At 40.4% G+C, this 17762-nt stretch overlaps 1 protein-coding gene and 2 non-coding genes across 4 annotated transcripts in view; 1 reads left to right on the top strand and 2 right to left on the bottom strand.

Annotated features, from left to right (window-relative positions):
- The window catches only part of LOC128382231 (partitioning defective 3 homolog), a 349665-nt gene extending 339113 nt beyond the window's left edge, over window positions 1–10552 (bottom strand). For both annotated transcript variants that reach the window (XM_053342215.1, XM_053342216.1), the window contains exon 1: window positions 10246–10552. In XM_053342215.1, the coding sequence (XP_053198190.1) occupies window positions 10246–10365 (120 nt within the window). In that variant the 5' untranslated portion in view covers window positions 10366–10552. The remainder of the gene's footprint in view (window positions 1–10245) is intronic.
- On the top strand, window positions 46–117 carry trnaw-cca (transfer RNA tryptophan (anticodon CCA)). Its single transcript has one exon. It is a non-coding gene; the product is annotated as a tRNA-Trp (tRNA).
- Window positions 10553–17253: 6701 nt separating the features above from the next.
- trnaw-cca (transfer RNA tryptophan (anticodon CCA)) lies at window positions 17254–17325 on the bottom strand. Its single transcript has one exon. It is a non-coding gene; the product is annotated as a tRNA-Trp (tRNA).
- Window positions 17326–17762: the final 437 nt, after the last annotated feature.

The raw sequence follows: 17762 nt of genomic DNA, 5'->3' as shown, positions 1-17762 counted from the left end.
CTTCAGGAAATGTTGCATATGGAAGTAAAATGCAGGTGCTGTGGAGACCTTGTGGCGCAACGGTAGCGCGTCTGACTCCAGATCAGAAGGTTGCGTGTTCAAATCACGTCAGGGTCAAAACTTTACAGTACACATCTATCCTTTGACATTCAAAGATCTCAATACCATCAAAAGCAGTCTAGTTAAGAAATCATACCAAACTGTGTTGTTTTAAGGCCATAAGCACGTCGGGGTCAGTGTTTTAAGAAGTACATCTACATACAAAAAACTGACGTTAGCAAGCACCTGCCATTTAATATCAAACATGCAAGATTAGGAAAACGAAGCTTCTGATTCACTGATGACGATCCTGGAGAACTCACGCACATTACTGACTTCAAATCTGCAACAAAACACAACCAAAAATATTAGCAATTCATCCCAGATTGCCTCTCCTCATCATTGACACCTGCCACATGTCAAAGGATGGATTCAAGATGGTGCAGATGTTAAATTGTAACTGTTAAATGTTTCCCAAGCATCACGCCAGTGTGTCAGGTCATTGGATGGTTAAAATTGAATCTATGTCCATGCTGTCAGATAGTCCGTGCCAACCATTAGTTTCAAACAAACCTCTGATTTGAATTTCCTTTCATTTGTCAGGATGGTTAAATCTAGTGTAAATGTGCCTCATAATACTAAGAGGGCACTTCAAACTGTCAAAAAGACAAATAGTTTTTGGTGATATCTGCTTCTACTTTTTTGGCACAACAGGTATTCACCATCTTGAATTAACATGGACTGCAATACTATTTCAAGCATTCCAGAAGCTATAAAGAGTAGCCTTTTAACACAAAGTTATGTGAGTTCATGTGTAGTGCATTGGCTCTATTGTCCTGCTTCTAACGGTTCAGGCTAATGATTAGCTGGATTATCTGAACCAGTGGGTTAAGATAACAAAACGGAGTCCCCACCATCACAAAGCTGTGGCTGGGATAGGAAAACACAAGCTGGCAGCTATCAAGAACTCATGTTTGATATGTCCATTTAGTCACACTGAGCTATGACTGAATGGAGCACACCTAGAAATTCAATATGTGCTACACTGTATCAATGCCTGCTAAATCTGTTAATGATTTGACAATAAAAGGAATTTCCGTCATTTAGCTTGAGGGCCAGTGGACAACGACACCAGAAAGAAAACCAAAAGACCTGTACCACATCAGCAGTGACAACAGAAACTGTCCCTGACCCTGAATGCCTCAACATAGAATATATGTAGCCGGAAAACACCAGTCATGCAATGGTTTGGCATGGCAATGGCATATTCAGACTTTGGCAGTTACCATGATGGCATGCAGCCTGCTTGCATTGCTGTGTTTAGCAACTACTGCCAGAAATTCTTCCACTTTTGTATGCAGCACTCAAGCTCTATGCTTTGAATTCAAAATGACTGGAGTTTTGTATCTGCAGAGTCAGTCTTTGTGTGCATGCATGTGTGTGTCCTCCCTACCATGTGCATACCATATATCAGCACCTGTATGTATATCTGAGTGGCATTAAAGCCAGTGGAGAAGCCCTAAGTCATCGACCCTGAAGAGATACACTGTTTGGGAAAGATAAGAGACTCAGTGTATGATCATTGTCCTTGGTGCCATTCACATGAGAACGAAAAACTGGCCAGACAGCCATTAAGCCAGACAGCCAGACAGGTTGTTAAGCAGTAGTCTCAATTTCTCTTTGACACTGACTCAAATGCCTGGCCACACAAATGTAGACCACAGTCTATAGTGCTAACAGTGCAGTCCTTAAACCTGCAGTGCAAAACTTTTACATTTAAAAGAATGTCCTCAGGCCCTTGCCAAACGAGTTCACATAATGCTGATTGAGGCCATGACCACTAGGTGAATCTCTCTGTATTTCACAGTATACAAGGGTTTTTAATCCGGTGTTGGGTTTGGCATTCTCATACTGGCCAGATGAATGCATAATGCGTATGCTCCATGGGCAGAGCATGCACACTATGTTTCTGCCAGAGGTGGCCAATTTCCAGTTACTGTAGATCTCTTGAGTTGAATGGTGATAAAATTAATCAATTGTGCTCCTGTTGTAGACTTTCAAACCATTTCGTTCTTTTATATGTATTTCGATATTGACAGTTTTTTGTTTTGTTTTGGCTCTCTACTGCACTAATTAGTTTTTAAATAAAGCAAGAACTATGACATTAAAGTTGTAACTTTCAGTGAACAATAATGTAAAACTTCCTGTACTCCACCCCAAAATTCTAACCGTAGTCTTCTGTATTTGTATTAAACAGATTTTTTTGGATAAAATGAAATACAATCAATAAGTCTATGACCCACAGATATCAGCAGGTGCTGGTGATATTCTGTCAGGCCTGTACCACAGCCAACATCACTTCTTACTTGTTTTGGGGTTGTGCCACATCATGTGACTGACTTTACCAGTTAAAACAATAATGAGTCACAAAACATCAAACCATGATAATCCAGGTATAAATGTATAATGGGTCTATTTATAAAAGTCTTGCATTGTTCACCCAATAGGGATTAATACATTCAAACACCCTAAAAATTGACAGTCAATACTTCATAGTCACTGTGCCTGACTTGCTGAAATAAAGAGCCAAAGCTGCAAACAATGCATCACAGTGCGACAACTTATGGACTGCACTGTATGTTTGTACACTGACCTAACTAAACTTACCCTGCAGTCATTTCTTTGAGGTCTTCCAACTGTCTTTAAAGCTAGTATTTAAGTGCTGCTTCTGCATCTGCACTATACAACTAAACATACTGTTATCTCAGTGTGAAATTACAGCCCTTTTGCCCTACACTGCTGCGTGCTCTCTTATTGCTGCAGATTTTTGACATTGCATAAAGCACCTGGTGTGCTTTCAAAATATACTGTGACATGATTTTAAGTAAAGAGCTGCAGAGAAGCTGAAGTAAATCAAAGTCTTAAATCTCAGTAAACAGATGGTGAAGGAGTGCAGTGCAGGCCGGGGTACTGAACATCTTTTCTGGATGCTTGGGCAAACTGCAACTCGTGACTTTTGGAGCAGCGGGTGTGTGATGTTTTACTCAAAAACCGGTGGGCAACAATTCCCCTGGAAGGAGTTAGCACGAAAGCAAGGACAATGCTCAGTCAACTGGAAGACAACACTTTGTCAGCCAGCTGGAGAGGAAAGGATAAAAGAGACGAGTGATCCAAATACAAAAAGAGATGTAAAGCAAATTAAGAATGAACTGAAGTCAGAGGGGAACACAACAAGGAGAAGAGGTTATTGAGTCCACACTTCTCTTATTCTACCCCTGCTTTGCTCCCTGTGGTGGTAGAAATTAACTTGAAAATCACTGCCACTTGACAACAGTTGAACCATAGCCCCAATCCTACTCAGTTACCATCAATCACACAGCGTCCTATCATCCTACAGGACCTATAGAGCTCAGCCTTGTACAGTCCACGGACATGATAATCTCCTCAATTATCTTCCACTTCTGTAATATTCCTATGCACATACAGCAGCCCTCTCTATTACATAACCACTGAGCCGCTGAGTGTAGTGAGCTAATGATCTCTGACAACCCTTCCTGCGGCAGTTCCCACTTTCTCTTCGCGGTGTATTTCTGTACAGCTGTACTGGCATGAGACTCGTGTTAGATCCTTACCTGAGAGTAGATGACCATTAAAACCTCTAGTTGTGCCTTGAGTAGAACAGAGAACAAATTCAACCCTTCTCCATGTTTTTATCACTTTTTTCCCAGTAGTGATAGAGAATCTTTGCCTAAGATCACCTAAGAAATGTCAGTACATGCCAAGACAACACTTCACAACTCCCCTTTCAATGTGCCGCTCTTATTTAGGCCAACAACAAGATATGGATTTAGAAAACTTTCTTAGTAACATTGCCTGTTCTTGCTATGAAAATGTCTATAGGCTGGTTTCTACAACAGAAGCAAATGTATCCAACATATGATTTGAAGGCCTTTTTGTCATCCACTTTCCCCACAAATCAACATCTAAACATTGTCTCACAAACAGATACTAGGGTTTCAAACTTTGTCCTGCGGCAGGAAAGCAACTATCTTGAGTTCTCCAACTGTGCTGAGGGGAGCAGCTTTACCCCTCTGTGTGTTTGGCTCTCATGAGGTATAAGTTAAAGTTACTCAACTGTCAATTTGCTTTAAACTGACAAGGAGCCAGAGAGACTGGTGGCCCTAAGACAGGGGTCACCAGTAGGCAGCTGACTGTGTGACTTTGTACATGTGCATGGGTCCAATGAATTGTACGGCAGATTATCCTATGATTATTAGTTGTCCATTTTTCTGGACCAATGAATCAGTTCTGTCCCTGCGTGTAATTCTGCCATCTGGTTCTTCTAAGTGAAATAAACATGTTACTTTATCCAGTATTATATGGAACAATATCCATGGCTCCATTAACATGGTTTACAACATTTCACAGTGGATGAAATTACACTTCTTTGATACTAATTAAGAGAAAAAAACATCACGATGAAAACAAAACCATGGTTCAGTGGTATTCGACAGGATTTATGTCCCACCATTAATAAGAACATGTGTGGCCTCTTTTGGGGGAAGCAGAGGGTGAGAAAATAAACCAAAGCACCCAAGAGTGTCTTGGTCTAGCGTAGAAATCTGTTATAAGACGTCATCATGGTATACTTTGAAATAAACACATTTAACTGGCACATTGAATTTGCTCTTAAAAGATGTTTCAAAGTTTGACATTTTAGGAAATGTGTTTTTTTTGCTTTCTTAGAAGTTAGAGCAAGAAGATAATTAGCTAGCATTAAGACTGGAAGCTAGTCTTGTCTCTGCACAAAACTGATAAAAAAATAACTCAATTAACTCCTCGACAGCTCAATAATTAACACATTGTAACTTTTTTGTGTTCATACAAAAAGCTGAGTACAGAAAATGACATTGCCACCAGTCCTAACGCTAAAGTAAGCTACCAGCTGGCTGTTTTACAATACTAAACAGATATGAGAGTGGTATTGATGTTCTCATCTAAATCTCAGCAAAAAAACAAAAAGCATAGGACCATTCCCAAAAATGTTAAGGTATATTATCAATCACAATGAAAGTAGGGGATTTCATCTTAACAAATTTTATGGTGTTATTTGTAGAAAACTTGCAGTTTGGAGCAGTGCAAAGGAGCGACACAGCGACAGCAACAGTACTAGAGACTAAATATTCCTAAGAAATGTTCCCAATCAGTGTGTAGAGCTGCTATTTTAAGTGGTAATGACAGACAATAGTGTACAGTCTCAAATTAGATGGTCCTATACCTGTTCCCAGTAATACCACTGTTTATATCATTCTGTTCCAAGACTGAATTTAACAGCAATTTTCATCATTTTCTGCTATGGACATGTCACCGTTATGTCAACAAACCATTTACCATTTTGTGATTGATGTCCCATGCAGTCTGTATGTATAAAAATAGATAAATCATTGAGTTCATGGCCTTCAGACATTCAGGAACCAGAGGACACATACTCATTATATGCCACTGATACTGTATAACCAAACAAGGGGTAATATGGAAATGTGGGGCTTTAACTGTATTGTTCCCTAGGATTACTCTGCATTTGTGTATTTCAACAACTAAGGTATGTTGTGACTTGTCTGCAAGTCTGAATTTGTGGAATTTTAGGAGGAAAAGGGCAATTATGTTAAGCTTTATCCTACATTTAGCTTTCTGTGGGAAAGTAGGAGTCAAATGGGTTCTTGGGATGCATCTCTTCAAAGGGTTGGAGCCACAAATTACGGTTTTAGTGATTGAGTGCTTGAGTATTCTGTTGTTATATATCTATGACAGTGCACCAGATGTGAGTGAAACCAGACTGAAACAAGATGAGCAAAGACCTGAGCCTCCCAGTCACGTCCACGTGGTGTTTTGTATGCCAACGGGAAAGCCCACAAAATATTCCTCCTGCTTACATGACTAAAAATGTGGTTAGTACTCAGTTATTATGTGACTGGCCAAGTGCAAAAAACAACAGCTCTGAAAACAAGAAGGCAGGATGAGAAGCGCAAAAAGCCAGTTAGCATTAATCCTTCATGACTGTGCATACTGTTAACCAGATTGACTCTGAGGTTAATGGCGCTTGAGTGGGTGATTGATGTATACTTCCTGGTCCCACAGAGACTGTGACAAAGCCCTCAAGAGTCCCCAGAGAAGATCATGTACGCCAGCACCAGCTTGTGACTCTGTCTGATTATTCTGCATCACCGTTACAGCTAATTCAAAGCCTCAACAGAGACAGGAGAATATGTCTAATTTCACAGATCACTGACATTACAGGCAGGTAAGAGCTCAGCATTGCCATAACAATACATCCAACAAATATCTAAGCAATCCAAGGCAGGTCATGTGTATTAAAGAGGTAGATAAAACATTCAAGATGGAAGGTAGGCGGAAGGAGGATCAGCTGTAAGTACTGAGGAGGATGGTAGAGAAGAGGCGGACATGAAGTAGCTGTTGAAGTGATGAGAAAAGAAGTGCTTCCCATAGAGAGAGCACATAGGGATGCATTCACACTGCAAGGCCTTTGGATCTTAATTGCATCTGATTCTTGGCTACCAGCACAGTATTAGGGATGGAAATGATGGTGAATCAGTCCACCAACTCCAACTCCTGGACTGATTGACAGTGAACCCCTGACTTTTCATCTAGTGCCATTAACAGGTGATTGTTTTTTATGTGTCCAATACGTGAAGTTTATGATCAAATGCCAGCATCGTGATTATGAGCATGTGAGCATACTGACCTCAAAGTACCTCAGAGTAAAACTATACTAAAGTACAGCCAAGCGTAGCGGTAGACTCTTAGTCTTGTTTTAACTTGTCTAGCATGTCTCCCATATTCTATATATGAACTGTCAGTGATGTACCTCCACTCTTCTGTAGCATTTTCAACTCTTATCCCTTACATAATGTGTCTTTAGAGTTTGAAGTGCCTTTTTCACTTTCACTTTTTACTTTCCTCTTCCTCCTAAATCTGCATCATCCAAGTTGACTTTGTCAGATGAATTATGTATGATTTATGTTGTTTTTTTTATAGCAACAGTTACAAATTCTGATTTGAGTGTTTAAATACATATTGCATGATACAGAGTCTGCATACCTTTGGATCCAGTTTTGTGTCAGGTCTTTTCATATTTGTTGCAGTGTCCTGGTGGGCTATGGTTAAGACAAGTACTACGTACATGTGGTTCTTTGTTACATGTCATACTTCTCTCTCGCCTTCCAGTAAGAGTAAATAAAAAGCAACTTTTTCACCCAGGAGTTAAGGGTTAAAGCAGTACTTTGCTGCTGTCAGGTGCAGGGATATTATAAAACTCAAGTGTCCAACTGTATATCTGATTACATCTTCCGGTAGTCCAAAGGTCTTGGGTGGCCTGTGATACAGTAGTTAGTGTTGACTCAAAGCCAAAGTGTTCTCCAGAGGGGAAGCCTACGCTTCTACATTTACAGTACTTCTGCATGGATCAATGGGCCAGTCGCCTTCATTCTGCTGAACTGTGGAAAACCATCAAGCACTAGTAAACAGAGGAGTCAATGTGTGTGTGTCATTGCTGGTGTGTGCCTAAGGAGGAAGTGCTTTTCAAGAATGAGTGTTAATGTTGACTTACTTTGTCACTGTTTGCCTTCAGTGACAACATCTACTACTGAGCTATGATAATAAATATTCATCCTTTTCAGAGTATTTTATCAGTGTCTGTCTACGTTGCTGAACATACAGGTGTGAAGTTAAGCACTGCATATCTGTGAATGCAACTGAAAGGGAAAACGGATTTTGTTAGATCAAATTTTACATCTCACCCTCACCCTGGATCTTTCTGAAACCTTTCAAAAGATTACTGGAATTTCATCTCTCTAAAACAGAGAGGATGAAAGGCTCTCCAAAGCTTAAACTCTGAAAAGAAAATACTTGGAAAAAAAACAGCTTGGATTCATGAAGGTATCCAGAGCCAATGAAGAAGATCTTCAGCATTAACGTGACTCCAATGATAATACCACCCACTGTCAAACAGGAGAAAGTGCTGTCACTAAGAATGTGTACCAAACTTTCATTCATTCATTAGTCAGTTATTGGGCTTTAAAGCGCAGCCACTCGAAACCCACAAAGGGAAAAGCAATCAGTGTCCTCATTCCAATTTGGCAGAAGGGTTTCACACAGTCATGCGTTCCATCCCTTCATAGATGAAATTTCTATCAACTGTTTTTTACAAGCATGTAATTGAAAAGGCAGTGAGTGCAAAGCCGGGTTTCTCAAAAAACAGGGGAAAAACCCTTTGGAATATTACCACTTATTCCATAAAACAGATTAACTGTGGTGTGTTGTACAGACATGAATCCAGACTACATGTGATAAACAGTTCATTTAGAGAACAGTGAATGGCACTTGTACCTCAGGTGTAACTAAAATTCCTACTAGGATTGATAATATGTGTGCCATGGACAGTTTTCTATGTTTTAAATTGTATTTTCATTGTTTTGTTATGTTGCACACGTTTTACTGCAATTTTACACTGCAGGTATGAGACACACATACACACTCTCTCTCTCTCTCACACACACACACACACCGCGGGTTATTTCCTTTATCACCCTCACTGCTCCACACTCTCCCTAGGTGAACTCTGCACACTCTCGTGCACTTTTCCGCCACTACAGTTATTGACTGGGAACCATTAATAGTCCTCACACCAGGCAGAGGCGGTCCTGGCTAGTCTTGCGCCCTGGGCGGACCGACTATCGGCGCCCCTCCCCACAAATCCTTCATAACACAAAAAATAAGATAAATAAATGAAATATAGTATGTAAACACCAAAGTAAATTACACACATCCGTCATCATACAAATGAATAAAACAAAATAAATAAATTAAAAATACTAATAATTAACGTAATCTGACAGACTTTCACCCTTTTTACAACTGGCATTAAAATGTTTTGTGGGTGATTAGATCGCTATCAGGGAGTGCTTGACCACATGAACGTGGAGGTGTAAAGTTATTTATTTATTGCATTTTCACATAATCCAATAACTTACATGTAGCTATAGCGGGTATGTATTAATTTTATAAATGTATTACTATTTATTTGGAAGCAGCAGTTTGTGTTGTGTGGCCTGGGATCATAATTATCACAGGTCAGTCTACCCCCCCTTGCTTTTCCTCTGAGAATGAGGGTAGCCTATTAAAGCCCATAGACTGTATAAGAGAAGTTAAGACAAGTTAAAGCCTTGGATGTACATCCATGGCTGAGGCTGTATCTGTTGACTGTATGTTATCACAGTGGAAGGCTAAGCTCGAGGGGTGTGGCGATGACATGATCGAAACGCAGGTAGGCTATGCGTCTTCACCATCCACACGAACACTCAAGGGCTGCGTTTGCGATTTTTTTACCCTGGGACCAGGTTTCAGAAAGCTTCGTTTTCAGGCAATACGCTGTAAATGCTTACAGTATTCGTTTGGACGATCGGCCAAAACGATGCAAAACATCTGCGTTTAAACCAAAAAGCGTCTCCGTGTGGATGGCCCCTGAGACTCACTCACAACCTGCTCACAGCCTCTGCAGTCGCAAGTTGATCCCCCGCCCCCTCCCCTTTGCCTTTTCTTCTGACACACACAGCCTGTATATATGACTCTCAGCAGAAAGTTGACATGATAGTAGGGGCGCCTCATCGCCCACTGCACAAACTTGATGTGGAAATGAGCGTATTAGTCTAGAAAACTGGCGATTTTTTTTTTTTTTTTTTTTTTTTGAGAGCGCTCGTGCGCCCACAAGTAGATTGCGCCCTGGGCGGTTGCCCACTTTGCCCATAGCAAAAACCGCCACTGACACCAGGGTTTTCCCAACTTTTTCTTGGACAACCAAACAGATCCACATCAAACCCCACTTAACCTACTTCAACGCAGAGACACAACTTTATAAACCGCGATCTAAACAATCCCTCTGTAGCCATTCTTTTGAAATAACAATGGAAAGTTTCCCTTAAGTGGACTTCCCCACACTTCCCACCAAAGGGCCCCTGGGGGTCTTCACTGGGTCAGCCACCGGCTCTCTTCTATCTCTTCTACCCACTCTCTCCCTCTTTCTCAGCCCGATGAAAGCGCCATGTTGAGGATCCAGTGTGGGCGCAGCGTGCAGCTCCGCACTCTCGGGAGGGAATCGTTATAAAAGCACACCGGAGCAGAGAGACTCACCTTTGCGATCGCCTTCTTATACCTCATGGCAGCTTTCTCCACAAGACTGTGGACTTTTATATTCCCATCTCCACACGGAACGACCACCCGGGTCCTCCCGAAACACACCGTCACTTTCATTTCTCCTCCGCTGCGTTAATTCCAAAGAGGAAAAAGCCGCGTCAAAGCGACAATAACCATCCCCGGCGAGCGAAGGTGAAAAACGAATAAATCCCCAGCTGCTGCGTAGAAATCGGAGTGAAGTTGTCTTTGTGTCCTGCGTCCTAGGAGGAGAAGACAGAAGCCCAGCATTGGATCCAGCGGCAGGGCTGGGTGGCGTCCTCCCTGTGCCGTGTTGACTCACTTACAGAAACTTCCCAACACTACGCTTCTCCAGCGAGAGCGCACCACTGGACTGACACTGCGAGCGCGCACACATGTCAGAGCAGGCACTAAGAATGTTTCCAACAGCAATCACCACACTGCAGGTCGTGTCACAATTCACCTGACACGTCTTTGCCTTCTGATCTTCAAAACTTGCGTAATGTTTGGATTTGCAAGTCTGTTACAGTTTAGATTGGAGATATGTGAGTATGGTTGAACTGAAAAGCATTCTAAATAAAGTCAATCCAAATATATTTTTGTTATAGTGGAGAAAGCGAGAGATTATGACTAAATATCCTATATTATATTTTACCTCCCATATCACCAGTGGCTACAGCATATGGTCTGGGATTTCCAGGAGTCCCTGAAGCCCTAAAGCCAGGGCCAAATTAACCCACTAAATGTGACCCACCCAACCCTCACCCCAAAAACACACACACTTATGACAAACCAATTTTACCTACAGTCCCATCTCATCAATATCAAAGGTAACCACCATCCTACCATTTCCATATTTATTGTACTTTTGTGGTGCATATAAGTATAACCAAGAAGACTTGTAATTAATCAATTACCACTATGTAGTTGCAATGTAGGCAACCTGAGGCCTTCTAGTGCCCTCAGGGTCAGGGTCAGGCACAGGGTCACTATGCCCAGTAATCCAGTCTCAAATTCACACTCACACATTATCATCACTGTATCTGCACACTATCCAGTGCAAATATGTGGATCCTTTAATGATGCGTTACATATCTATCTTCTGTTCAATCATCTCATATAGGGATTCCCATGGAGTTGAAGGTTATCTTATGAAATGGAGATCTTTAAGTTTGGTAAGTCTGGGAACTGCTGCACACTTGATATGATTGATCCATTACACAGCAATGACTACCTTGATGATTCAGCACCTGAGACATATGAACCAATGTCGTCCTTGAACACATTAGACAGACTGAATAACGTAGCAGAATGAGCTGCAGTAATCTTATGATCTCAGATGTAGCTGCTGGGAAAGTCAGGTTTGTGTATATCTGTTAAAACCCCCTGTTCCAACCTGCACTTATGCTACTGATTAATGTAGTATACGACTGAATTATTAAACTGCAGTGCAGGATAAGAAATGAGCCTAAGGCTGGATCTACAATGTGACCCAATTTACCGATAAAAGCGGCAACCTTTCTTTGGAGCTTCACTCTCTCCCTGCAGCTCTTATTCTTTATGAACTAATGTGGTCCGAGTGAATGAACATGAACAGGAATGCAGGATGGTCAATCCTTTTATCAAACTATCTCAATGCAACACATAGGTGGAAATAACTCTGCTTAGATGTTTTCAGTTGTGTCTTTATAGTTTGATCTGAACATGAGTCTCACTATTCCTGTACTTATCATTTGCTCAGGTGGTGCAAGGATAGTGTGTCTGATTCTGATGTGAGAGGTGGTGTGTTCAAGTCACATTAGAGTCATGCTTTAGGCTCATGCAAATCTTTGATTTATACTGAAGTGACAAAATATTTCAGTTGGAAAGTGAAAAGCAGAACCTACAGTATTCTGAACTTTTTGCAGTCCTTTTTTCCACTTTGACAACTGCAGCTGTGACAGACTCCTTCTTTCACACATCTATTACTCCCCCTAGAGGTAAAGTGAAGGAAAAACACTTCCCAAAAGAGCACACTTGAACAGTTTGATGATTTTACACTAATTCTTTCCAAATTTTACTGCATCTAAAATTGTAAAAATATATAAAACAACGCACCCTTGATGCCTGATTTATTTTCTTTCTGGTGTTGGAAATCCAAACCCTTGAGAGCTTTATACAAAAAACATCCATGAGCATGTCAATGTTATTAACCCCAGCTGGATTTTAGTATGTCCACTGCACATCAGGAATGCAGAGAGGAGGAGAGAGAGACAGCACAGCTTCACTGGGGTCTGTTGCCCACAAGAGCGGGCCCTGTGTGTATCACTCACACAACATTGCTAAAAAAAAATCCATCTAAATACATAACTGCTGTTCTGACATCAAAATGTTCCGTCCGCAATTTACTGCACTGCATAATGAGCCTGTGTTTGTGTGGTAAACAAAGGTTTTTGAGGGAAAAGCAGTAAAAGTGAAGGCCATATTTTCTCTGCTACTAATTTTGTTCACATGGAAGGAAATTCTAGACCTAAAAATAAACGTCTCATGCCATATGAGTCTGTTTATTGACTGTATTGAGTGACAGAAAAGTTATAACATCTGATGAGGTTGCTCCAATTTGGTTATATTCAAATATCAAATGCCATAGTAACAAAAACAACAAGATGATGAGTGGTTTTGAGTGTCCATAAAGTTTGATTTTAATACTCCTCCAAGACTGTGGTAAAATAAAGCATTTGTGTATCTGCATCTCTCTCTCTGTGTGTGTGTGTGTGTGTGTGTGTGTGTGTGTGTGTGTGTGTCTGTGTGTGTGTGTGTATGTGTGTGTAATATTGTATCTGTCAGTTTACAGGGAGGTGTTTGTTCCATGGCAGGCGTGCTCCAACATGGTCCCCACAGTGTAGGAGGTCATTCCTGACATAGCCCCATGTCAACACATTGTTACTTCACCACTGGATAATTCATAAACATACTCAATCTACTGTATCCTTTCTCTGATGCTGGTACCAGTCTTTGGTGTGTATCTCTGCATTGATATTGTGATCTTTTATTGGATTTGGATTTCTTCATCCATAAAACCTTTTTTTATACAAGGTGGTCCACTGAGAGCAGTTTACTGTCTTTTTGTACGCAAGTCCTGTGTACACAAGGCAATAAAAGCAAAGGCAAAAATCCAACTTTAAAACATACAAAACTGCAAATAAAGAATGAATTATGGAACAGCATCAAACCAAGAAAGGAGCATCAAACCAAGATTTAATGAAACTGGAACACAGCTTTATAGGATAATGGCCAAGTTAACCTTAAAGATGGATTCTTCATAAGTCTAGAAACTGCAGGTACAAGAACAATCAATAGTCAGCTGCTCCATTGGTGAACCATCCATGGTATATACTGTATGTTCATGAGCTGACATACACACTGGCTAACGTATCATTCTACAAAGTGATGACTTGTGTTTATTAGGATCACTGTCACATCTCCTTGGTTGGTTCCTTGTCTTCCGTGTCATGTGAGAACTTGCATGTGGAGGGCAGATCCAAGAAAACAGACAACATATTGTGTGATATGCTAATGTGTTGTGCTGCTGACACTGTGTAGTGAGTATTATTAAAATATAAAAAAAATGTCACTGCTTTGATTGAAGTGAGAAGAGTAGATGCATTTTATCAGAACTGAAACAGAGCCAGGGAGTTATCAGGCTCAGTTACTGCGCCCATAATCATAAATAATCCACATACATTTAATATATTATGTATTATAGTTTGTAGTAGACGTGTGGTGCAATGGTAGAACCTCTGAGTCCTGATTAGATGGTTAAGTGTTCAAATCACATCAAGGTCAAGCCTGCAGTTCTTTTGAAAGACTTGTTAAAGAGATAGTTGAGATAGTTTCACACTCAGCACCCTGATGGGATGCTTCATGAGACGTGAAAATACAGCTCTTTGTGTGATGACAGCATTGCTAATGTGCTTTTCACAGCTGTCTGATATGATTAAGACTGACATTTGCACATTTTGTAACAGATCCATAGTCCCTGCCATATCAAGACACTGTGCTGGTAATCATCATTACATCAGGACTGTGTGTGGGAAGGGGGGGGGGGGGGGGGGGTGTGTTAGATGAGTGCATGGTGACATCAGTATTTTGTAACTGCTGACTTGTTTTCTATGTTCTCATCTAATTCTTGCTCAATTCCCCACCAGACGGCTTTATCTCAGTCTGTACATGAACATACAGTAATTAGTTGACGTTAGCCAGTTGCCACGGTTACAGATAGAGCTTTAAACACTGCAGTTGTGTAATTGAATTCATGCCGAACAATGCTCACAGCCAGATGAGTGTGGCACTGCTTATATCACTATTCTGATAGGCAAGAACAATAGAGGGTTAATTAAATGTCACAGTCATACATTAGCAACTTTTACTCAAATGCATTGATGTTAAAACCATGAAAAGCTCATGTCAATCAGAAACCTGCTTATGGCCGTAACTGTTAATAAAATAGCTACTCTATCATTTTAATATCTGCATTTATAATTCACTTATTGTCTTCTTCAGTGACCTGCAGTTAAATGTCCCACAACCTGTAGCTTTAGTGAGGACCACTGCTTTCTGAAAGTTAAAGGGCTCCATCTGCAGACAGTAAAGAGTATTACACCTTGTCTTGTCTTCTCTCCAGGAATCGTCTTTGTTTGGATTAAGCATAGAGCCTTTAATTGCCATGTTTGCGGGGATTGGGCCCAGTGTGTGCTGTGAACACTGAGAATGGTGTTAGCGCAGCTTTAGCACTCTGATTTCATGGATTAGCCCATGCTGCCAGCTGCTGTTTTGCATACACTTTCTATCTTGCAATGGGGATTCCTTGTAGTCCAACGATAAAACAACACAGATTTAGCTGGGATGAAAACTTCCTGGGGTTATTCATACCTCAGCCTAGTAATCCTGCTATAGTCCCATAGATAGTCACATGTGAGATCTGTGAATTAAATCTTGACAGATATCAGAAGGCTAATGCACAACCACCTGATGAAAATCTACATATTTATAAAAAAGAAAGAAGAACTTTTATTGGTTGGACCAGTATAAATAATGGGATGAGACTGGAAAATCTTGCCTTGTCTGATCACAGCTCATTTGAACAGCTCTTATCTGATAAGACCTATTCATTTTATACATTGACAGGTTTTAATAGCCAGATATAATATCAGTAACCTATATGGTCAGCAACAAGGTTTTATAATTAAAAGTGGGGACAAGAGAAGGCATAACACCACCCACTGTCAAATAGGAGAAAGTGCTGTCACTAAGAATGTGTACCAAACTTTCATTAATTCATTAGTCATTAGTTATAAGTCCATAACTGTGTCTTTTATTAAAATCATGGTTATGCACATTCTGTAGTTATTGCTGATGAATTGTTTGCCACAAGCTTCCTGTGAAATTTAGAGGAAGAACAGAGTGCAGAGTGTACTTTAGTTTAGAGAGTATTTTAGGAGAGAGAGGAAACTCAAGACGACACATTTCAAAAGCATCTTAACTGGACACCTTGTGGTAATGGGACCAGTCAAGTTATGACAGCCTCTGCTGTCCACTTAGTCCATTTTAACAATCTCTGAAAAACATCAATGGGACAAACAAGCCTCCAGCAGGTTATATAGATGATGGGTATTTATTGCACAGTAGCTCCAACAGTCATGACAGAAAACACTGCAGCAGCTTATTGACAGAATAAAAATGAAGGTGGAGACCAAACTGATGATTGGTTGATGATTCTGTTTATATAGTGGAGAATAAATCTATCAGAGACATACCATTATTGGAAGTCATTTGCTGTGGTAAGAAACAAGGAAATTAATCAAATGAGAGGTCAAGTCTGACATCAGTCTCAATATTAGAGATAAAATACTTATGTTACAAGACTGACATGACTCTACTGGTCACTGGTTGACTGTGACAAGTTTTCACAATCCAATAATTAAAGGTGCAGTGTATAGTATTTAGTGGCATCTAGTGGAATGGAAAATAAGAATCACTGTGTTTTTTGTTACCTTTACAACCCTGGGACATAGGGAGTGGGTCCTCTCCCACATAGCCCACCATGTTCCACTGCCATGTTTCACCACTAGATGCTACTAAATCCTACACACTGTTCTTCTAATAGGCAAAATACCTGGTGGGGGCATCCAGTTGGTAAATCTGACCCTGCCTGAATGCTGTTATGTTTATAGCTTTAGATTTTTTTACTTCATTATTCTTCACATAAATGCAAGTGTCATAGGAGACATATCAGATCACTAGCTACAGATCAGAAGATAGTGTGTTTAAATCATGTCAGGGCTAAAGCATTACAAACTCACTTAAGTAACTGAGACGTGAAACAAATTAACAGATAGGCCTAGATTATCCCACTGCTTCCAGTTATCATCAGATTAGTGTGAAAACAGCAGCTGATGAGACAGATTGGGTGCTTCGCCTGCCTGCGCTTCATGCATAGTAATTCCTTTGTAGAAGCCCTCGATGTGACAATCTTAGCAAAGGCCCTCTTTTAACCAGGAGTCAATTCACTGAAGTGGCACACTGCCATCTGGTGAATGTACAGACACCTTTTTATTACAGACATTTCTTTAATTGATGTTTAATTTAAATCTATTGCACTTGAATGAGGTTGTCTCACTTGCTGCTGAGCTCTATAAGTCAATGTGGGGAGTGGAAGTAAGGACTGCTCATTGTGAGATTTGGGTGGAAAACTGTTTAGAAGTACTTCACCTTACTGTATACAACATCAAGTACAGTCTGAAAAAAAACATTAATTTAGAGCTGAACTGGCAACACTAACACACACACAACAAACTACAGGATGGAAGAAAATTATAAGCTCCAGAAGAGTAGGCTAGCATTTATCTATTATTTGATTTAGATTCGGTTACATTTGCGAGAATATCTATTAATGATGCAGTGTTTATTTTGTATTATATATTGAATGTACCACTATATTAAAATGTTTGACCCCGACGTGATTTGAACACGCAACCTTCTGATCTGGAGTCAGACGCGCTACCGTTGCGCCACGAGGTCTCAACGCCCCTATCACTATAATTCAAGAGATTAGACATTTCTCAGTGTGTACGCTAAAATAGGCTATGTTACTCATTTGTCTGCTTCTGTACCACTATTTGGTATTTGTAATTTTACGCGGCGAATATGAATTTTCAACTCCTCTATAACTTTTTGAAGCCCACTGAAAAACTGAACCATATTGAATGTTTTCGCATTTGCATCCAAATTCATCGTTTTCCCACTTCTCTGCTCCGTTTTGCCTGCGTCAGCACCATGGACAGCTGTCGGCACAACAGCTGGCTCACCTAGCTTTGTACTCAGTGCGCATGCGCACTTTTTTCCCAAGCCAAATATTACAAATATTTGACTATTTACTACTTTATTATTTGAATTATTCTTTAGCGTGCCATTATTGAATTCAATACAATCTGTAGTCCTGTGTTCAATCATTTTAC

The sequence above is a fragment of the Scomber japonicus genome, chromosome 21, assembly GCF_027409825.1.
Source record: "Scomber japonicus isolate fScoJap1 chromosome 21, fScoJap1.pri, whole genome shotgun sequence".
Lineage (NCBI taxonomy): Eukaryota > Metazoa > Chordata > Actinopteri > Scombriformes > Scombridae > Scomber > Scomber japonicus.
Note: the sequence above shows the minus strand (reverse complement) of the source record. Positions and strands in the feature narration are given on the sequence as shown.